General features: G+C 49.0%; 2 protein-coding genes across 2 annotated transcripts; both read right to left on the bottom strand.

Moving 5' to 3' along the window:
* Nucleotides 1-5392: 5392 nt before the first annotated feature.
* Nucleotides 5393-6538, bottom strand: LOC149912298 (rho GTPase-activating protein 32-like). The gene is made up of 3 exons (XM_090132471.1): nt 6356-6538; nt 6036-6181; nt 5393-5847 (listed from the first exon to the last, which is right to left on the bottom strand). The coding sequence occupies exons 2-3, from the start codon at nt 6163-6165 to the stop codon at nt 5420-5422; spliced, it is 558 nt and encodes a 185-aa protein (XP_089988597.1). The 5' UTR covers nt 6166-6181; nt 6356-6538; the 3' UTR covers nt 5393-5419.
* A 2519-nt stretch (nt 6539-9057) lies between these two features.
* Nucleotides 9058-10032, bottom strand: LOC149912297 (uncharacterized). Its single transcript, XM_090130763.1, has 3 exons — nt 9914-10032; nt 9655-9732; nt 9058-9336 (listed from the first exon to the last, which is right to left on the bottom strand). The coding sequence occupies exons 2-3, from the start codon at nt 9703-9705 to the stop codon at nt 9058-9060; spliced, it is 330 nt and encodes a 109-aa protein (XP_089986889.1). The 5' UTR covers nt 9706-9732; nt 9914-10032.
* Between the last annotated feature and the right edge of the window lie 12719 nt (nt 10033-22751).

Genomic DNA, 22751 nt, shown 5'->3' with positions numbered 1-22751 from the left:
CCTTCTCCAGATCAGCCCAGTGGGGGCTGAAATAACTCATGATTCCAGCTGACAACGTGCTGCTTTCTAACAGACGTTTTGCAGGAAGGGTTCTTTCCTTTGTCATTTGGCACAAACCTTTTCCTGCAGAGAATTAAAAATAAATTTCACTGCCGGAAAGATGTGGAGATCATCAACACTGCGTTGCCATGCAGCTTTTGTTGCAGCTTGGCAATGTTCTAGCTCTGACATCAGCAGTTCCCTCGTAGATCTAACAGCCAGATGGGTGTGAAGTTGTGAACTACTGACTGAGCTGCTCTTGAAGTCATGCCAAGAGAGATCTCTGAAGACACACATTCATTCTGCAGGGCAGTGCTGTAAGGTCACAGGAAGAACGAGGTCAGAAGTGCCTTGTCTGATGTTTCTGGGGTGTGCATTGGCTCGACTGGCTGCCCACAGTCTCTGAGCTGCAAACAGAAGAGGTGGGGATAATCATTCATAACAGGTCAGTTATCCATTTGGTTTCTGCATCTCTTTATGTTTGCAAATGGTCCACGAACAGACCCTGATTTTCCTGAATGCATTAGTTACTCAGAGTTATTGCTGACACAGGACACAAAGCACAGAAATGCTGGCTGGGGTCACCTTTCTCTGAGGCTGAGCAGGGCTGCCATCAGCTAGGCACTTCACATGAGGGCTGGTGAAAGAAAGGGAGCATAAGGCCCAAATGCAGGAAGCTGAGAGACAGAGAGAGCCATCGTTAGAAGGTCTGCAGCCTTTTGACCTGTTATGAGCTACGTGCCACAGCTTGATCTTTGGCAACAGTCACTCTGGAGAGATGATGTCTGCTTTGTTTCAGTCTTCTTGGGTGTTTTTCCAACATCTGGCTGCTGCCTTTGCTGCTCTTGCCTCCCCTTTTGATCTCATTTTCTTGCCACATCTTTTCAACTAGCAGAGTAAGTTTTGGCTACAAAAAAATCTGACAGCTCCTTCTCAGACATTGTATGGGTAATGTGAAGGTGAAAATACATTCATAAGTTGAGCTGTTAAGCCATTCTGATTCACCCTTTGCATCCACAGCATACAGTTTTTTCCCACACTGCTGTTTCTATCCAGCAATGTGCATATGTGCAGTGGTACAGAGGTTGGTGGCCCTGCCTGTGGCAGGGAGTTGGAGATTCCTGATCCTTGAGGTCCCTTTCAACCCAGGCCATTCTGTGTGTGTGTGTGTGACTGGCTAAACACCAATTGTTGCTAGCTCAGCAGGTATACTGCTAATTATTGAACGTCTGACAGCTGACAACCTGCCCACAGAGTGAGTCAATTCGGCCTTGTGTGGAGGCCCTTGCTTCTTTGGAGTCTGTTTTTCTTTTGCTGAGCTTCTCCTATCCAAACAGAACGGCCTTACAGCATGCTTTCTGGTCCTTAATGCTATACCCATGCAATTTGTAACTATTACAGTTCTGTAAGTGAGAATTGATCACATGATTGAACAACTGTATTTCTAAAATATGTTATGAAATAACTTCTTTTTACTAATACTAATAAAGTCGTTCTACTTTTTCAAACTGTTTCTAAGGGCAAATTACAAAACACATGGTGCTGTACTGCTTCAGAGCAATCCCACATTTGATAGCCAGTGCAGAAACAACATTCCATCCTACAGCATTAGCTAGTTCAGAGGTACGAGACGTGTATCTGGATGTGGCTGTTGTGCATAACTGGGGCTGAGGGATCAGAAATGACAGCTCCACTCTTGGAGACCACAGAACTAAAATGGAAAGATAAAATAGTTGCAGGGCAATTGTTCTCTGTGCCTGAAGCAGGGACCGATTTATGGGGGAGAGATTTAACAGTTAAATGAGGATTACAGCTGCAAGTCTGTGAAACAGATATCAGGGGTCAATGAATGTGTTAACAGCTGTGATGAGAAGAAATGAATCCAAAGCTGTGGGCAGGGGAAGGAAATTGGGGTGGACTCACAATTTTCCCTTACAAAGAACTGCCCAAGGAGGGAGTGAAGCTGTGAAACAGCAACAATATCCCATAGCCTTAGAAGGGAGAGTGGGTCTAAAAGCTGTAACACAGACAGTGGTTAAGGATGGTCTTCTGGAACCTTGTCTGTGGCCTTATAACACCCCAATCCTGTCGGCACGGAAGGCAGACGGCACGTATCGGCTGGTGCAAGATGTAAGGAAATGACTGAACCCGTTCTCAAAAGACAGCCTGTGGTTCCTAACCCCTATACCCTAATGAGTCAGATCCCACACGGACAGCAGTGGTTTGGTGTGAGAGACCTCAAAGATGCTTCCGGACAGCCTCTGGACTCAGAGAGAAATGGCTGCGTTTGTATGAGGATACATTGTAATCCTATCGTGATTCGTGATGATACTGTAGATACTGGAACTCGTGCTAATCCTTGTCTTTGCAGCATTTGAAGCAAGCAACTGGTGCTGCTGTCATGCAGAAAGCTCCCTTCCAACCACTCAGCAAGCATTTGGATGAGACAGCTTCCTGCTGGGGAGCCCTCCGACATCACTGCTGCCTCCTCCACAACCATACCTGCAGATGCTTCAGAGCTCTTCAGCATGGACTTCCTTCCTCCCATCAGCAGCTGCTCCTGCACTGACCTTCATTCACACTGGGATACCATCTGCTCCCAGCAGGAGCTGACCTGCGAGACAGAGAAAGGAAACGTGGGATGAGCACCAATGCAGAAGCACAAGGCTGTGTCACCACCACGTCTTGCAGCCTTGGGAAGTCAGCTGCAACTGCAGCCTTGGTCAGAATTACAACGGGCACCGTAAATTAAGTGTGACCTCTGAAGTTGTTGCCATGATCAGAAATAGACGCTGAAATCGCTCACATAACTGTCATGGTTACCTCCAAATTCTTTTGCTTTGGGGAACAGATGGACTCGGAATGGAAGGACACGAGAAAAATGACATCTGTTTGAGCTCAGCAGACTTGAGAGGTGGGCCTGGGTGAACCTGATGAGGTTCAGCACAGCCAAGTGCAAGGTTTGGCATTTGGGCCGGAGGAATCCCAGGCATTCTTTTGTCATCGTGGTGGTTTCCAATAGACCCCAACAATGAGACATCAGGTCGCCGTGTGGGCTCCTGGGTGACACTGCCATTTCCCAGCCATTGCAGCCTAGGGGCAAATAAAGTAAAATACTTCAGAAAGATCTCACACTGATTGCATATTTTACTGTTCTTTTACACAAAACAGAAGGGGGGGGCAGCAGATGCATGCAGCTGCATCAACACCCAGGCTGCTAAAGGAATGGAAAGACAGAAACATCAAATATCAATGCCTTATTCTAATGCAAGGAGGGAAGCTTTTTTCAATGTTACTTTTTATCATGTAAAATAAGCAGTTGGCACTCTTAAAGGAAAATCCTAGGCCCCAGGTTCTGACAGTGTGGCAATCTGGCACGGACTCAGCTGTGAATGATCCAAACAGTCTGTTCCAGATTTTAACATCCCTTCTATGCATTCACAAGTTTTCTCTCTTGACTTCCCCTTACAGCCGTTAGATGCCAGCAAAACATCCCACAAACACTCCTTAACTCTGTGCACACAGGCACCCATCCAACCAGAGCCATCAGTCATTCCCAGCCATGCGCTCTTCCTCCAATCATGGTCAGCATCACACGGCCGTCACGCAGCTCACTTGACTCAGTTTTTCTCTTCTTTCTGGAGGTGTCCTTGCTTCTCAGCCTTACCTTCTCGTGATGTTTATCTCGCTCTGCAGCTCCTGCTCTGAATAGGCTTTCTTGGATTCCCGCATGACAGGCACAAAATGCAGCCACAGCCCCTGCCACCAAGGTCAGCTCTTCAGCACACATTACCTGAGGAGCACTTGGCAACTCCTGCAACCTGAGCAGTGCCAGGAAGACTGTTTCACTTCTGCTTCTCCTGGCTCAGAAATTCATTTTCCTACCTAGAAAATGGAAAAAAAAAGAAATAAAAAAGATCCTGACATAAAGCAGACACAATTGATACTATGGAATTCTGGCAGGCAAGGGATTTGCCCTCTATGATGAGAAGTTGACTGCAAAGAACTCAGAAGAGCCATGAGCAGGTTGTGAACTTGTGGGTAAAATTAGGAAGTGCAGCAGTGCAGGGCTTCTGGAGGTGAGGGTCTGCTACAGCCGCCTGGAAAGAGAGCCTGTTGGTGGGAGCTGCTTACTGCAGCCAGCAGAAGCATCGCACTCACTGACTCTCATCCTGATGGGGGATTCCAGTCAGTCTGGGAAATCAGCATGGCTGGCTGCAAGCAATCTGACAGACTCCTGGAGTGCAGTGAGAATCACTCTGTGGTGCAGGCATTGGGCACAGCAAGCAGAAGGGAAGCATTGCTGGACATGGTGCACACCAGGGGTTACGACAGGAGGCGGTCAGGGCTGCAGTGACCATGCCCTCCTTGAGTTGGTGATCTCAAGGAATGCGGGCCTGGCAGGAAGCAAAGGCAGGAGCCTGAACTTCAGGAGAGCCAGCTGCAGGCTGTTCCAGGAATCCTTGGACGAGATCCTCTGGACAACTGTTTGTAGGGGCAAAGGGATGGAAAAGAGCTGGTCACTTTCTCAGAAAAAAACTTGCTCAGGTTGCACGCTGAGCTGCAGGAGAGGAAGGGGAGGAGGTGCCAGCACGGCTCTGCACGATGCTCTGCCACACTGGGCAGCTTGATCATGGCTCAGCAGTGGGATCAGACGTGGAGAAGGGGAGAAGGAAATCAAGGATGGGAGGGAGCCATCAGACACAGTCAGTGAGTGTCTGTGAAGTCTTGCAGACCCAGAGATTCCCAGGTTGTTTCTGCTTTCGTAGCATCTTTGTGCTGCAGGGTGAGCAAAAGGTTCTGCTGCTTGATTCTTCTGCAGGAGCCGCCTAAAAGGGAAATGGCCACTGAGCTGCAGACCAAGCAGTACTGCCTGACGTTGGCCAGGGGGAGCTTCTCCTGCCGCAGTGTGCTGATGACAGGTCTGGAGATGATCTGCAGGGCCAGTTCGTAGATGGGAGCCAGGAAAGGACATGATGGGAGGAGAGAGGTGTTAAGCAACAGCCAAGGCATGGAAATGCATCAGAAAGCCCTGAAAAGCGTCACAAAGCCACAGCCAGGAAGCTTGGGAGTATCATGAGCAGCATCCAGGATGCGAGAGATTATTTGCTACCATGCCAAATGGTAGCAGAGCTCCCCCTGCAGACATCCCAAAGCCAGACAAAACAGGAACAAACCCGGAGCTGTGCTGCACGCACCCCACAGCCACAGCATTGCAAGCTGGGGTGCCTTGCTTTGTGCTGCATTCATCCCAGTCCGTGTGAATGAAGACTCTGGAGGCACTCAAGAAGTTGATTGAGCACGAGTGTGCTTTTATTATTAAATAAAGGACAGGAGGGTGTGAGAGGTCCACGGTGAAGATGGGACTCATCCTGTCTTGTCATGGAGAGAGTGGCTCAGAGCTCTCAGTGCTGCTGTCCGGTGCCTGGGACTGGAGGCCTGATTGAAAGTCCTCCTGCAAGAGGCTCTGCTCCTCCACACTGACACTGACCTGCTCCTGCATGGAGGTGCTGCTGTTGGGGCACTCACACTGCTCTTGGGATGGCCTGCACTGCAGAGACTCCTGGTTACAATCCAGGCTGCTGACTGTGGTTTCTGGCAGGCCCAGGTCAGCATTTTCAGCAGAGCCAGGTGTAATGAGGGCATGAACTTGAATGAGCTCCTTCTCTCCATCACTGTTGTCATGTGTAAGGCTGCTGTTGGAACTGCAGCAATTTGTGCTTCCTAAGAGCTCTCCACTGATGGAAGCACACAGAGCATCCTCGCTACTTGCCCTGGATCTTGTGGGTTGGCAAGGGCTCGATTCACCTAGAAAGGATACACAGGGGTTAGTGTCAAACTTTCACAAGCTGAATTACGACAGTGGTTCTTGATCAGGGGTGAACTGAAGATGCTAGGCAGGGGCTGGAATGCCAGAAGGAGATACAAGTGCACTGCAAGCTTGAATTCGATGTTCATGAAAAGCAGGGATTTGGAAACTGCATTTGCACCCTTACCTGCCAGGACTACCACTGCTGTTTCTGAGGGCTGCCTGGCATTGCGCTGCAGTTGGCGTTTGCTGCCAGAGGATGGTTTTCTGAGGCTGAAGCAGCAACACCAACTGCTAGCTGGTGATTCCTCATTCATTCTGGGTGGATTTTGCCTGGAGAGAGAAAACAGCCAATGCTGTGAGTCGTGTGTGGTGCAGGGTGAGCGAAGAGCTGCACTGAGCTCTTGGCAGCAGTTGCTTGTTCCTAGCAATGCCTGGTTTCTGCAGAAAAACAGAAAACCCACCCAAACAATGATGCTGGGTGCTGGAAAAGAAAGTCCTATTTACCTGTCAGATGGAAAGTCGATGACTGTGTGGAATTTGCCCTGCCCAGCTGCAGGGCTTTCTTCCACTTCAATGTCGTGGCTGCTCTCTGTCACAACAGGAGAGCTGCTGTGGCCTCGCCTCTGTGCCTGTGCCTCCTCCAGGCTGAGCAGCTTTGTGGCAGCAGAAGAGACCCCCACAGACTTGGGCCCTGGGAGAGAATTGTGCCCTGTAAGGGAAAACCACAGGTAAGAGCGAGGATCAGAAAGCAGCAGCACAGCCACCACAGTTCTGGGGGAGGTGCTGTATTTTTCTCAGGCTTGCTTATCCCAGCCACTGGAAGAAGAGGAGCTCAAAATAACCATGTGGGCAGAAGTCTGTTTATGGCAAAGGACATGGTCATCATTAAGAGTGCTCACCCCTAGATAAAAGGGGCAGGGAACTGAGAAAGCTTCGCTGCCACGCTTGCATCAAGCTTTTCCTGCGTGCAAACCATAATAATGACGGTTTCCTCCTTGTGAAATTTGGGCTTGGACATTCTCAGCATCCAGCAACAGGATGCCATACCCTAATGGAAGCCCAGAGGTCTGCTGTCCCCTTGATGGTAAAAGAGTATCTCAAAGGTCCCGGAGAAGGCCTGCATTTGATCAAGGTGTCAGGTCAAGATCAAGCTAATGGAGGAAGACACTCACCTGCTGCATCTGCAATGTCTGCTCTGGATTTGGAGCAGAAGAGGACGTCGGTGTGGTTGATGATGAATTCCACCACATCCGACTGTGTCTGCAGCTCCATGCAGGCAGCTCTTCCGCTGGCGCAGGCAGACTCGTTCTGCTCTGATCTGTAGAAAAGGCAGATTTTAGAAGTCATTTCTCCAAGACCGTTTCCCCGAGTCTGAATTGTTGCAGCCAAAAGTTGTCAGCTGAGGCTCTGGAGACTTCCGCAGTGGGCAATCAGTGATGCCACTGCAGAAATTCCCCTGGATGATCAAGGACACGTCAGTCCCATCTAAAGAATAGAGCACAGTTGTCACCTAGACATTGTGCCCGTGGGGTTGGAAAACAACCCAGGCTCCTGCTCTTCTGTCAGCCACAGATTTTACAGGAGAAGAGCACATTTGATGGAGAAAAAGAGAGCACTGTTTTTTTTTTTACTGGAGAACAGATGAAGCGTTGTGTTGAAACAGAACCAGAAGTTTACCTTAAGAGGTTTGGAGCCCACACAATGGCTAGGTTCTTGGCATGCATGTTTGTTATACTGGAGCTCCCAGCCAGACACGCCAAGTGTCTCATCAGATACTCCAGAGTCCTGGAAAACAAGGGAGGCAAACGTTCAGCACCAACGAGCATGCCGTGCTGCAATTCAGAAAGACAAAGGCTGGAACCGCATCGTTGCCCTCTGCAATGCAGCAGGGCTGAGCTCAGCAGGCTGAGGGCAGCACTGACCTGTAGTGAGGAGCGGGCAGCTGCTGGATGACGTCCTGCATTCTGAGCAGCCGCTCCTCCTCTGTAGCGGCACCAACAGCATCCTGGAGTAGTGCAGAAAGGGAGCGAGACACCAATCAGGCTAGTACACCACTGCGAGTAAACCTCGTGGGGCTGACAGCAAAAGGGCCTCCGAGCTGGGGCACTGCTGCAGCCATCTGCCAAGAGGCCCAGGAAGAGGGAAATGAAAGACCTTGTGGCCTTGTGCTTACCGAGAACTTGCCGTACAGCTGGTGGGTGAGCAGAGGGTTCGGGAGCTCCCTGAAGTACATCTTGCAGAGGGAGCTCACGCTGTGAATGTCCCGGACGGTGAGCTCAGGAATCTGCTCCGACTCAAATTCCTGCCTGGAGAGAGGGACGCAAACCCGGTTGAGCGAGAGGAAGGCAAGCCCAAAGCCACACCAGATGCACTCAGGCTGTGTCAGTCGCAGCACTCTTACCGCAGTCTCTGGATGTTGGACGCGACGCCGGACAGGCGGTATATCCCCTGCACCACGCCGTGCTGCTCAATGAACTCAGCGCAGCTCTGGAGGACCTGGGGGACTGAAGAACACGTGCCAGCCGTCAGTGGAGCTCCTGATTCAATCGTGCTGCAGGCTGTGCTTCACATCCCATCCACTAAGCCCAGCCAGGCTTGGCTGAAGCAAATACAGATGTGCTTGTCTCTTAGGAGCATCCGCCTCACTTTATCCTTCAGCCATCAACTCCCATTACACGTATCTCCACTGCTATCAGCCTGCCCCCTGCTAGATATGAGCTCCCTTTCATCTTCTTTAGATGCCCAGCAGAGGAAGATCTCAGGAATGGGCTGCTCCTTACCATCACGACCGGAGTGGAGAAGATGCTCTCCCAGGTCACCGCCAAACACCCTTTCCTTCTCCACCTCCCGCTCGGTCGGTTTCTTTGGGCGGGCCTTCACCAAGGAACGAAGGAAGGTGAGGATCTTGCTGCGTTTCTTGGGCACTGCACAACAAAAGGAAGAAACCAGGTCATTTCAGGTCTGGCTCCGTTGGACGAGGCCGAGCACAGCACATTCTACAGGGCACGTCAGAACGGGAAGAACATTACCAACCAGTACATACAAAAAGGGATTTTCCCCATCTCTGGAGGAGCCCAAGGCCAGGCTGGATGGGGCCCTGGGCAGCCTGATCTAGTCTCACATTAAATGTGGGGGCTGGGAGACCATCCTGAGGCAGGAGGGTTGGAGCATGATGATCTCCGAAATCCATTCCAACCCAAGCCATTCTATGAAGATTCTATAGTTTCCCCAAGTCCAATCATAAACACAGGAGGATTGGGCCAAATCCCTGCCCCATGGTGTGCATGAAGAATCATCAACCCAGAGGACAATGTGGGATGGATAAAGGAGGTACTAAACATGGAACACACCCCAAAAAAGACTTCATTTTGCTTCCCCACACCATCAAATGTAACATCCATACCTGGCTTTGGCACAGAGTTGATGAGTGCCTCAGGAATGTTCTTATTAATGAGTTCCACACACTCCCCTGGGAAAAATCCCACCTGTAACAAGAAGAAAAGAGAGGCCAACTATTGCATGCAGCACTTCTCAGATCTGAACTGTTAAACCAAAAGCCACGTAACATTTCCCTCGGAACGTGCTTGCCTGACGTTCTATAAGACTATCCAGCAGAAAATGGCCATAGTTCACAGCATAAAGGTAATAATTTTTCAACATTTGCAGCCAAAGGCAAGGTCCTCTGACACAGACACAGGGAAACTGTTTATGTCCATTAGGCATCCTATGCAGGCAGAGCAGCTCTAAGCTGAGATTCCTGCCTCTACTGAAGTTGCACTCGCCAGTCTGAAGCTTGTGCCTACCTGGAAGCCGAGCTTGCCTCTCCACCAGGGGCTCAGCTCCTTTGGTGGCATGGTGATGACACAGATGATGTCTCCCACCTGCAAGAGATTGCAACGTCAATCCCAGCTTCAGCACAGCTGGGAGGAAAGCACAGCTCAAATGACTGCATTCTTCTGCACTGCCAAACATCGCCGAGCATGAGAACACTTGCACCAGTGCAGCTCTGAAGGCATTTGCCATTGTAAAACTGAACAACAAGGAACGCCTTGAACTGCTTACCTCAAAGGAGAGTTCATCCGCTGCCTGGGCAACGTATCTCTTAATAGCATGGGCAGCAGCAATAGCTGGAACATTCACAGGTGCCACCTCATGGTCCAGCAGGGGCTTCCCCTTGTTCTCAGTCTGAAACAGAGAGCACAGGCCACGGTGAGGAGCTGGGAACCAACAAGGAGGATTTCAAGGTGAGGAGCACATCTGCAGAGAAAGCTGCAGGAAATGCACTCGGTCCTTATCATGGGCACTTCAGAAGGAACTGCAAGTCTAATAACGGCTGTTTCTCTCCCTGGTGTGCAGCAGGCACACGCCAGCAAAGATGCATCTCTCCCCACCCAGACTAATCAGCAATGGCACTGACGCAGACAGGTGGCCTTGTCCATTTTGCCCCCTCCTTTCCTGCGCTCTTTGTTCAGGAAGGCTGACTGTTTAAGATGCTAGGAGACCGTGAAGAGGGAAACCAAAGCTACGGCTGCAGTTACAAGGTGCAAACAGTGCCATTGCAAGCACCAAGCAGCTCTCTTGAGCAGCCCAACCAACAGCGAGGCCAAACAGAGCAGAGAATGATTGTTGATTCTGCAGCCATTTCAAGGGAAAAGTCAGTAGAGGACAAACACAACAGCCGAGATGCCTCTGGTACTTTTATAAACTTGCCACGCTTGCACTACTGTCTTGCCACAGAGGAGCTCTCTTGGAAAGCAGGAGAGCACATCTGCGGCTCACTCTGCTGGCTGCAGTCAGGGAACAAAGACCAATCAAAGCTTCATACTCTACCTCTGTCCATGCCAGGTCAGGCCCACAGCTGATCTCGCTGCACGCCACAGCCATCAGCGTAGGTGTGACAAGCTGGAACTGAAAAGAAGCACACTTTTATTTTCTCTGTTCACATCTCTGCTGTGCTCCCTACAGCTGTCGGGCACACTCACACAGCCTAAGCACGCCTGCTGGTGTCCCTGGTGATGCTGTGCAGCTCTGCACAAGCTGGGGCTGGGACTCTTTGCCTAAGGGATTGGTTTCCTGTAGACCAGCTGGTCACAGCACCACAGACAGCATCCTTCTGAGGGCTGAGCTGCAGAGCACGTGGAGAAAACCCACACGTGACCAGCGTCCCATCAAAGCTGGATGAGGCTGTGTTACTAAACACGGGGCGTCACGGGCTGCTAAAGCATGTGGGGGGACAAACCATGGCAGGTACCTGGCAAGAGATCAGAACGAGGGAGACAAATGCCTTGAATCCGCAGCCGTTCCTTGTCACTTTGCTCTGATCTTCAACGAGCAAAAGCTGCACCAGGGTAGCAGGCAGAGGGTGGAGAGAGGAGAGAGAAAGAGCAGGTCAGTTTGCTTCCACGGTTTAGCAAAGACTACGAGGGAAAATCCAAAATCTGCCCTCCCTCAACTTTAATACTTAAGTTTTCAACTTAAAACCATTTCCCCTTGTCCTGCTGATATCTACCCTTTCAAAGAGTTGATTCCCCTCCTCTTTTTAGGCTCCCTTTAGGTACTGAAGGCTGCCATGAGGTCACCCCACAGCCTTCATTTCTCCAGGCTGAACAAGCCCAGCTCCCTCAGCCTGTCTTTGCAGGGGAGGTGCTCCTGTCCCCTGATCATCTCTGTGGCTCGCCTCTGGACCCTCTCCAACAGCTCCCTGTCTTTCTGGACACTGTACTGCAGCTGGGGCCTCACAAGAGCAGAGCAGGGGGGGACGATCACCTCCCTGTCCCTGCTGACCACCCCTCTGCTGATGGAGATAATGTGATCCTATGAGCTCCGCCAGCCAGCAGTTCTCAGCACTCACTGTCCCCCCGTCTCTCCCACACTGTCTCAGCTTACCTACAAGGTGCTGCACAGGACGGTGTGAAGACAAAGGGACGCAGTCGGTGCACAAGTGCAACAAGCGAGCTGCTCAGTCAGAGCTCCAGCGCTCCAATGAAGGGACGCAGCACGCACTGCTCCTCCCCTCATTCTAGCCCTTATGACATCACTGAGGGCCACCAGGCTGCTCCACCACGACGGACAGGGTGGGGAGGCAAGACCAGTCACAAGGGCAGAAGATTCCAACAGCCCAGCCCAACGTTCTGGAATCAGGGGCTGCTTGGAATTCTACCCCAGCCAAATCCTGGAGAAGCTGGCACGGGGTCGTCATGACCAAAGCGCAGGACCTGGCGCTTGCTCTTGTTGAGCCTCGCACAACTGGCCTCAGTGCATCCCTCTGGAGGGCCTTCCTGCCCTCAGCCAGATGGACGCTTCCTCCCAGCAGCGTACCTTGCAGTGCTGGGCCCATGTCAAATCCACACTAGAGTGGGTTTTGTTACATTCAAGGGCATGTTGCAGCACCCATCTATTTCACCTGGAAGGAAATAAAGCAGGAGATGGGAGAAACACAGAACTACTGCCAGACTGCTTTATCTTTTTCTCAGCCCAACTTCCCTTGCCTCATCCCCTACCCCAACTCCTGGATGATGCCCACAGGCTGACAGTTGGATCTCAAGTCCATAGGACTCCTTTCACAGGGCTCCATCAAAAAGGCTGTCACACTTGTTCCGTACACTCACACTGACCCAGCAGTGGTATCACAGTCACTTAACACACACACAACAACCAAACCCCGAGCATGCACATCCCTTCCTGCGTGACTGCAGCCCACAGCTCCCCTTCACACCTCCGTGGATCTCTGGTGTTTTACACTGATGCAGCCTCGCTGCAGCTCCGTGGCTGTCACACAAGGCCTGCAGGACCTCTTTCTCTGCAAACCCCGTCTGCAGGCATTGGTTCACGAGGTTCACCTCCTGCCCTCCTGAGCAAAAACAAGCACTAAGAGCAAGAGCAAAGCACGCTGGACTCGACCTGGCTGGATCCCCAACCCTCAGTCCTGTCAGACGGACCCTGGTGTGGAGACTCATCCCCAAAGCCTGGCTGGACATCAGCACAGGCATCATTCTTCAAACGCCCCATCCAAGCAGCAAGGGATCAAAGCGTTGGCACAGCTGAAACAGAAATGCTGTGTGAGTTTCCTGTTAGCACTGAGCAGGAACAAATCTACCGCTGAGCAGCAGGATGTGAGACAAGCAGCAGAAGACACCCAACCTGCAGAACCAGCTCGTTCGGGGTCGGTCCAGATGTTTGTCTGCTCCCTTCCCTGGCCCAGGCCAAGCTTGTGAGCTGCTCCTCCTTTGTGCAGGGGGAAATGGTGCAGATGCCATGTGGTGGCTATGCACAGCATGCCTTGCACTTGCTTTTCCTCTCTCCATCTGCCATTAGCAAACAGCATCTCCAGCCTCCAGAGATCACTGAGTCCAACCCCTGCACAACAGTGAAAAAAAAGATATGATAAGGGGTACTTAAAGCACAGCATCTGTAATCAGATCAGACTCCTGCACTGTGAAGACTTCCATGAGTATTCCTGCAGAGTGCATCACTTAGTCTCTCTTTAGCCTTGTGTTCATGGTTTTCCTGTAAGAGCTTGTCTAAACACTGCCTGTAATCGTGGTTATGCTGGAAGCATTTGGATTTCTTGATCCTCAGTGTGATTTCAATAACAAATCCAGATGTTTTTTGTTAGGGACAGCTTTCAATTTCTCAACTGAAATTTCAATATTGCATTAGGTGTTGACAACCACGGGGCTGCAGTACAGAGAATTACAGGAAGATTAATTTCTCCATCTCCATGCTCCTAGACATTTATGATTACAGTGATGTAGTTATAGACAAAGTTGCAAGATACCAAAGCTAGAATAACCTCTTGGTGCAGCAGGATGTCTGGAGCCCAAGTGCAGAGTCTCAGTGTTGCAAAGCCTTGAAGAGGTGCACCGTATGTGCTGGGGCTGATGACACAGACACTGGAGCAAGGCCAGTGTGATGTTAGAAACTTGACCAGCAGCTGATCTGTTGTCAGCCATTTCTGGACACAAACGGGATCTGGTCGACTTAGGACATGACCTTTGGGCTGGAGAGCAACTCCCCGAGGAATCACACAGCCACTGCAGACCGTTGGCAAGAACCCCATACCAAAACAGCTCATCTGCAATCAGTTTTTAATCTGTGCAGCAGTGATTGGAACAGGCACACGCTCTCTGGAATTGCAGGAATGTTCACAAGTGGAATGGACATCACCTGTGTGCTCCAGCTCTTCTGTGTGCATGCTAGGAGCAGTGATCCCCCTGCACCCAGGGCTGCAATAAAGTCCTGTGGGCTTTCTAACCTGCCCACCAGCAGCCCAGGCTGCCCAGAGCCACATCCAGCCTGGCCTTGGATGCCTGCAGGGATGGGGCATCCACAGCCTCCCTGGGCAACCTGTTCCAGTGCCTCACCACCCTCTGGCTGAAAAACTTCCTCCTCACATCCAACCTAAACCTCAACACCCCCCGTCTCAGTTTAAAGCCATTCCCCACTTGTCCCATCACCATCCACCCTCCAAAACAAAACACCTCGGCTGTTCAACACTGAAAGAGCAAAATAACCCACAGCTCTTACTTCCACTGTATGCATTTAATTCCAAACTTAAGGTCACAGGTTAATTACTCATGTGATCCTTCCTGACAGAAGAACTACTCGTAGTGATGTGTAGGAGTAAGGAACAGTTTGAAAAGGTCATGGACATATTAGAACTTGCAGCATTTATCTTAATAGATCCCTACATTGCAAAGCATTTTGTAAAACTCACGTTACAAGTACTGTGCACTGGATTACACTATATCAAACTCTAAGTAACAATACAGGTTGCTTTTAAATCTACACTTACATGTTTTCTTCTAACTCCTTTTTTTTTTTTTTTAATGGTGAGTGTACCATTAATTCAAGACAAGAATTTTGTTTGTAAGTCGATCTCTATAACTGTTCTTGGCATCATTCTGTAGGATGAACTAGATACATGGAATTTGACACTGGCTCCCCAGGGCAGTGGTTTGGCACTGAGCTGACAAAGGCCAAAGAGCATTTGCACAATGCTCTCAGACACTGGGCTTGACCCATAGGAGGTCCGGTGTGGAACCAGGAGGTGGAATACATGATCCTCGAGGTCCCTTCCAAATACAGATATTCCATGATCCTCTAATACTGTTATTCCCAAGTCCTGTACGCAGTGCTCAGATGCTTAATTGAAAGGTTCCATGAAACAGTGAGGTATCTATGTCCCTTTACCACTCAGTTATTCAATTTGCCACATGGATCTTTTATCCAGTCACATTAAAAAAACACTCAAAATATTTCCTTCAGTCTTCCATTCTGATAGAGCTTTCTAGAGCAAATAAAGAGTTGCAACTCAGAATGTCCACACCTCCCTTCCTGCACCCTGCATACTTTTTTCATTGTACTGTGATTACGTACCATTCTATTGTCACCCTCATTCTCTCATTATCTAGGCAGTTTACTGCCATTAAATTTTCCAGCAACAGATGCCCACAAGTACAGCCAGCCTGGAAATATTTTGATAACTTACCTTTGACCTGATGTCCTTGTAGGAGCTGGGACATTTCTCCATCTCAGCAGCAGAGGGCAGGAGGGGTCCAAGGTGAGGGCACGCTCTCCTCTGTTTTTCTGGCACTCAAAGACAAAGGGAACAAGAAAACCAGATGTGTTTCCCTGCCCATGGCAAACACCAGCCTTTCCATCACTACGGTCCTTACTGCCTTCAATAGTGATATTTGGCTGTCTTTTACCACTTCATCTGTTTAGCCGCTGACATTCTAACGAAAAAGTACTTACAAGCATTTTTAATGTTTTCATATTAAATGTCAGAATTAAGGAACCATTATTATTACCAAATATTTAAAACATTCAACCCAGTGAGAAGTGAACTGATGTTGCATTTAGCATTCAGATAAGAACTTGACATTTCTCCGGGAAATTCTGTAATCATCATAGTGTTTCACAGTTTTCAGTTTATGAATACTAGTTAAGTCTTCACTAATACATTATCTTCTTCCCCCTTTATGCTTTCTATATTGCTTCTGAAGCAGACTTACCTCATGATTGAATAAATGTATAGTAACGTCCAAGGTGCTTGGATTGAACAAAAATAATCCCAGTATGGGGTTCAGTCAGACTTCTATAGAATAGGTGAATCTTATGCACTGGTGCCAGAGATTTCCAATAGACGTCAGGAAGTTCAACAGATGAAAAGTGCACCTAAGTAAAAAGTGCTACTTTAATAAACTATAGTCTCATTGTCAAGCCTTGCACTGTCTCAGCAGATTATTACAGAATGTTCATTCAAGCAGGAATTAAGAGATGCGTCTGAATTGATAACAACAACGAGTAATTAAGAAAGCTTGACTGCAGTCTGCTTGAGGATTCCAGTCTGAAGTGTGTTCCACCTGATGACAACTGGGAATGTCTTTCTCTCACCATTAGAATCATTGCACCTCTGACTAAACACATAGCTAATCACCACTGAAAACCTAGGTGCAATTTCTGCATTGCACAGACCAACTACACGTTGATTAACATTCAGAGAGATTGTGCAGGTGTCCTTTTAGGAACTGGCCTACAGTATGCTAAGAGGGATGGATGTGGGGACATTAGGATAACGTGCCCTCTGCCTTTTAAGACAGCCCCAGCAGAGCAGGTCAGCAGGCTGAAGAGCTGCGTGGGTCACCAGGGCTCAGAGACTTCACTCGGCCATCCGAAAGTTGAGGGACTTCAGCCCAAGCTGCCCTTTTCCATGCAGGCAAGGAGGCCAAGAGAAGGTGGATCGGCACGGTTCTGGTGCAGACAGGGGCTGCAGTGTGAGCAGGCCTACACAGACAAGGCTGTGCCCACACAGAGTGACAGCAGCTTTCGCTGTGAGCAGATTCCCAGGGGGCCTGAGCCATGGCAGTTCTTGATGGCAGCATGTTCCAATCAGCCCTGGAAGTCTTCTCTGGACGTCTGTCGCATTCTGGAATCCACACTGAGGACGCAGTCGCTGTGTCAGAGCAGCTGGCAGAGTCACGGGGAACCGTGACGTAGTTGGCCCAGGGAGCAACAACAAGGCCTGCACTGCTCAGCCAGCCCAGGCCAAAGGGGAGCACGAGAGAGAGCAGAGGAGAGAGGGGGGAAAGAGGGCCAGGAAGGAAAGGCCTGTGCCTGAATGGACGTGTAGCAGCAGCTGCTGACAGCAAACTCGGTGATGGCAGGGGCACAGCAGAGCAGTGCAATGCTGGCAGCTTCCTGTGTCTTTCACACAGGCACTGCAGACATGGCCAGCACTGGGAGATCAGCAGAACTGCTGCACACCTCTGCCAGCCCAGGCCAGAGGAGTGCAGAACAGTGAGCTGCTGCTGAGGGGAGAGAGGATGGCCTGAGAGCTGACCTGAGAGGCAGGGCTGGCTGTGTTACAGCAGCCTCTGTGTCCTCCTCCTGTGTCTGTGAGGGCCAGAGGGCCAGAAGAGAACATGCCCAGACAACGAAGCCCTGCTGTCCTCTGCTGCTCAGCTGGAGAGATGTTCCGCCTTCCTGAAGGACGCTGATCCAAAGGGAAGGAATCAAAGGAAGTCCAGGCTGGCTGTCCTTGTGGGCATCAGCTGCTGGCAGCTGCCTCTGTGCTGCCATGGGCAGGGCACAGCACACACAGTGTTTGCAGTTCCCTGTGTGACACTGGCCCTGGTGACCTGACAGCCAGAGGGAGACAACAGAAAGAGCTGCCTCCCTCTGCCAGATGAGGCAAAGGTGAGAATCCCAGAATCACAGCATGGCCCGGGTTGGAAAGGAGCTCAAGGTTCATGAATCTCCAACCCTTGGCTCTCCAAGGGTGCACAGGGGGCTTTGTTCTCCCTGTGGTGCAGCTTCAGTGCCAACTCACAGCTGAGCTGGTTGGCACACTGTGACAGCCTGCCGCTCTGAAGCTCTTGGGGCAGTGCTCAGTTCTTTCTGAAGTACTCTGGAAAATGCTGCTTCTCCTTCACCAAGTCTGTTTCCAGACAGACGTCTTTTTCTCCTCTGTACACACAAACAGTATCTTGTAACTCCCTGGCACAGTGCTCAGAAGTGATACTTCTGGAAGCACGTCAGAGAAAAGTGGCCTTGTCCCAGTGGACTTTCAGAGCAGATGAGAACAAGTCTTGGTTGACGGCTTTCTTCTGCTTCTGGAACTGCACAGGCAGGTTGTGTGTTGTCATACTTTATGCCAGTGCCAAACTGAAGCAGTTTCTGCAACCTCTTTTTTTCATACTTGTCACTCTTTGCTGAGACCTTAACTTAGTCATTTTTAATGCGCTCTCATCTAAACTACTGTGTCCTCCAGTGTCAGTGTTGTATGAATCAGGACTGTGGGATTTCATCAGTGAAAGGATTCTGCTCTAATGACTGTCATTCTAAAGCTGATATTGTTTCTACCGCATCAGGCTTGCATGAAGCATCTTTGATCAACGGAGAAATCAGAAAAATTGCTTTTCCTATTGCAGTTTCCTTTTAACTAGTGATGAAAGCTGTCAGTTTATTTTTGGCACCAGAAATCCTGGGATGCAACCAGGTTAGATAAGAAGTGAAACTGAGTCAACAGTAAGGGAACACAGATGAGATAGCATCACACAGCTCTGGAAAAGATGTTCCAGCTCTGTGTCTACCTACACCTTCAGGAGATGAAAAGTACTGGCTTACTGAGGTGTCCTGGGTTGCAGGTTCTGTTAATCTCCATTTTTGGAAGAGCTGCTTGCAATAAATACCTTGTAAGGTGAATGAGCTTGATAGAAGTAGGGTGTGAAAGAGATGGATTTGCTGTTTCCCTGAAGGTGCAGGAGTATTGCTGTGCCTACAGTCAGTGAACAAGGCAGAAATCACTGTGTTCCTCAGAATGAAAAACAAAAGAATAAAAATCTTTTTGTGAGTGACAGCACGCCTGAATGAAGCACAAATCTAAACATTTAAAATAAGGGCTAGTGTCAAAGGGACTTGCAGTATTTCTCGTGAAGAAATATTTGATGCTTCTTTAGGAAAGTCATCATAACAAAAGTGTACTGATGTCTTTGCTGAGGATTTCCTTGGTTCCAGCCTGAAGGTGTGCGCAGGCATGAGCAGGCAGTGCTGAGCTGCAGGTGAGTGCCTGTGTCCCACAGCAGGAAACCCGTGGATGTCTTCAGGGGTTTGAAATGGGCAGAGCTGTAAAACCTGGAGGCTTTCACTGAAATTGTCCTCTGCTTTATTTGTAATCTTAGTTTCACCAATGCTTTCCAATATTATTTTCGGATGAGTGCAGATACATGGGATAGGATTTAAAGTTTTTATGGTGCTGCTGTATAATTTTCTGTAGTCATCATTAGCCAATAAAAAAAATAAATGGTAATCAGGCAATCTATTAACAACCTGTGGCACGTGTCAAAACAATGAAATTCCTTGCAGGAAGACAATATTGCTATACAATAATGTGGCTATCCAAAACTGTTAATTATACTTGATGAGCTGGAGATAATCCTGAAATGCAGGACTTTGATCTTAGCCAAGAATAATAAAAGTTATTATCGTTCTTAAATTGGCAGCTGCTATAAAAAGCCTGTGTCTTATTTCCCTTTTAGTAACACTGGCTAAATCAGAGAAACTGATAAAAGAATTTCATGATTGCAGCTTAGGGATTCTTTCCCACTTGACCAGAAGTAATCTATGTCCAAAAATGTCTGTAAATACTTTTTCTATATTATTTGGCCAGTTGAACTGATATTTGAGATGAATGGCAAAAACATTCTGCGTACATAGATAAGCAATGCAAATTTCCTGGATTGTTTTAGAGAAAAAAGCTCCGGTTATCTGATCGTTTCCATGCAGAAATAAGATTTACAGAAAAATTCTCATTATTATTATTCATGCTTGAATAAGTTCAAAAAAGAGATGTGGGGGATGTAGTTTCAATTCCAGGTAATTGCAGGAAGGACTGTCAGGATGGAAAGGCTAGTGTCTGCCATGGGCAAAGAAACACTTCTGGTTTTCATGTTCCCTTTGTCTTTGAGTGCAAGAGGCCATGAGGAGAGTGTGCCCTAAACTTGGACTTTTTTTGACCATTGCAGCAGAGATGGAGAAGTGTTCAACCTTCTAGAAGGACTTCAGACAAAGATATGTAATGAAAATAAGTCCAGGTTGGCTGTCCTTGTGGGCATCAGCTGCTGACATCTGCATAGTTGTTGCTATGGGAATGGCAGAACAGGTGGAATCATGCATATCCTTGTGTGACACAAGCACTGGTGAATTCAAAGCCAGAGGGGTATAATAGAAAGAGCATCACCTCCCTGCCAGACATGGCAAAGGTGAGTGGGATGTTGTTTCAATTAGTGCTGATGTCAGGAAGGACTGTAAGGATGGAAAGGCTGGTGTTTGCCATGGGCAGGGAAACACATCTGGTTTTCATTTTGTCTTAATCTTTGAGTGCCAGATAAACAGGGGAGAGTGTGCCCTCACCTTGCAACTCTCCTGCCCTCTGCTGCTCAGAGGGAGAAATGTTCCAGCTTCTAGAAGGACATCAGGACAAAGATACGTATTGAAAAAAATTCCAGGCTGGCTGTCCTTGTGGGCATCAGCTGCTGGCATCTGCATTGCTGCTGCCATGAGCATGGCACAGCAGGTAAAAGATTGCTTTTCCTTGTGTGACACAGGAGCTCTTGACTTGAAAGCTAGAGGGATGCAATAGAAAGAGCTGCAACATCTGCCAGACATGGCAAAGGTGAGCGGGATGTTGTTTCAATTAGTGCTGAAGTCAGGAAGACTGTAAGGATGGAAAGGCTGGTGTTTGCCATGGGCTTGCAAACACATCTGGTTTTCATCTTCCCTTTGGGTGGCAGATAAAGAGGAGAGTGTGCCTGCAGCTTGGAACTCTCCTGCCCTCTTCTGCTGAGATGGAGAAATGTTCCAGCTTCTAGAAGGACATCAGGACAAAGATATGTAATGAAAATAAGTCCAGGCTGGCTGTCCTTGTGGGCATCAGCTGCTGGCATCTGCATTGCTGCTGCCATGAGCATGGCAAAGCAGGTAAAAGATTGCTTTTCCTTGGGTGACACAGGAGCTCTTGACTTGAAAGCTAGAGGGATGCAATAGAAAGAGCTGCAACCTCTGCCAGACATGGCAAAGGTGAGTGGGATGTTGTTTCAATTAGTGCTGAAGGCAGGAAGGATTGTAAGGATGGAAAGTCTGGTGTTTCCCATGCGCAGGGAAACACATCTGGTTTTCATTTTCTCTTTCTCTTTGAGTGCCTGATAAACAGGGGAGAGTGTGCCTGCAACTTGGAACCCTCCTGCCCTCTTCTGCTGAGATGGAGAAATGTTCCAGCTTGTAGAAGGACATCAGAACAGAGATATGTAATGAAAAAAAGTCCAGGCTGGCTGTCCTTGTGGTCATCAGCTGCAGGCATCTGCATTGCTGCTGCCATGAGCATGGCACAGCAGGTAAAAGATTGCTTTTCCTTGTGTGACACAGGAGCTCTTGACTTGAAAGCTAGAGGGATGCAATAGAAAGAGCTGCAACATCTGCCAGACATGGCAAAGGTGAGCGGGATGTTGTTTCAATTAGTGCTGAAGTCAGGAAGACTGTAAGGATGGAAAGGCTGGTGTTTGCCATGGGCTTGCAAACACATCTGGTTTTCATCTTCCCTTTGGGTGGCAGATAAAGAGGAGAGTGTGCCTGCAGCTTGGAACTCTCCTGCCCTCTTCTGCTGAGATGGAGAAATGTTCCAGCTTCTAGAAGGACATCAGGACAAAGATATGTAATGAAAATAAGTCCAGGCTGGCTGTCCTTGTGGGCATCAGCTGCTGGCATCTGCATTGCTGCTGCCATGAGCATGGCAAAGCAGGTAAAAGATTGCTTTTCCTTGGGTGACACAGGAGCTCTTGACTTGAAAGCTAGAGGGATGCAATAGAAAGAGCTGCAACCTCTGCCAGACATGGCAAAGGTGAGTGGGATGTTGTTTCAATTAGTGCTGAAGGCAGGAAGGATTGTAAGGATGGAAAGTCTGGTGTTTCCCATGCGCAGGGAAACACATCTGGTTTTCATTTTCTCTTTCTCTTTGAGTGCCTGATAAACAGGGGAGAGTGTGCCTGCAACTTGGAACCCTCCTGCCCTCTTCTGCTGAGATGGAGAAATGTTCCAGCTTGTAGAAGGACATCAGAACAGAGATATGTAATGAAAAAAAGTCCAGGCTGGCTGTCCTTGTGGTCATCAGCTGCAGGCATCTGCATTGCTGCTGCCATGAGCATGGCACAGCAGGTAAAACATTGCTTTTCCTTGTGTGACACAGGAGCTCTTGACTTGACAGCTAGAGGGATGCAATAGAAAGAGCTGCAATCTCTGCCAGACATGGCAAAGGTGAGTGGGATGTTGTGTCAATTGCTGCTGACGTCAGGAAGGACTGTAAGGATGGAAAGGCTGGTGTTTGCCATGGGCAGGGAAACACATCTGGTTTTCATTTTCTCTTTCTCTTTGAGTGCCTGATAAACAGGGGAGAGTGTGCCTGCAACTTGGACCCCTCCTGCCCTCTTCTGCTGAGATGGAGAAATGTTCCAGCTTGTAGAAGGACGTCAGGACAATATATGTATTGAAAAGAAGTCCAGGCTGGCTGTCCTTGTGGGCATCAGCTGCTGGCATCTGCATTGCTGCTGCCATGAGCATGGCACAGCAGGTAAAAGATTGCTTTTCCTTGTGTGACACAGGAGCTCTTGACTTGACAGCTAGAGGGATGCAATAGAAAGAGCTGCAACCTCTGCCAGACATGGCAAAGGTGAGTGGGATGTTGTTTCAATTAGTGCAGATGTCAGGAAGGACTGTAAGGATGGAAAGGCTGGTGTTTGCCATGGGCAGGGAAACACATCTGGTTTTCATTTTGTCTTAATCTTTCAGTGCTAGATAAGCAGGGGAGAGTCTGCCCTCACCTTGGAACTCTCCTGCCCTCTTCTGC

This window comes from Phasianus colchicus, chromosome Z (assembly GCF_987193195.1).
Source record: "Phasianus colchicus chromosome Z, bPhaCol1.hap1.1, whole genome shotgun sequence".
NCBI classification, from domain to species: Eukaryota; Metazoa; Chordata; class Aves; order Galliformes; family Phasianidae; genus Phasianus; species Phasianus colchicus.
This window is presented reverse-complemented; position numbering and strand designations above follow the sequence as displayed.

What these genes read in the sequence shown, in the direction of transcription:
- LOC149912298 (XM_090132471.1), bottom strand. Translation starts at nt 6,165, where the DNA reads ATGAATGAGGAATCACCAGCTAGCAGTTGGTGTTGCTGCTTCAGCCTC. An exon ending in AGCAGTGGTAGTCCTGGCAG is followed by an intron (nt 5,848 to 6,035) that starts GTAAGGGTGCAA and finishes TATCCTTTCTAG; the next exon opens with GTGAATCGAGCCCTTGCCAA.
- LOC149912297 (XM_090130763.1), bottom strand. Translation starts at nt 9,705, where the DNA reads ATGCCACCAAAGGAGCTGAGCCCCTGGTGGAGAGGCAAGCTCGGCTTC. An exon ending in GAGGCAAGCTCGGCTTCCAG is followed by an intron (nt 9,337 to 9,654) that starts GTAGGCACAAGC and finishes TTCTTGTTACAG; the next exon opens with GTGGGATTTTTCCCAGGGGA.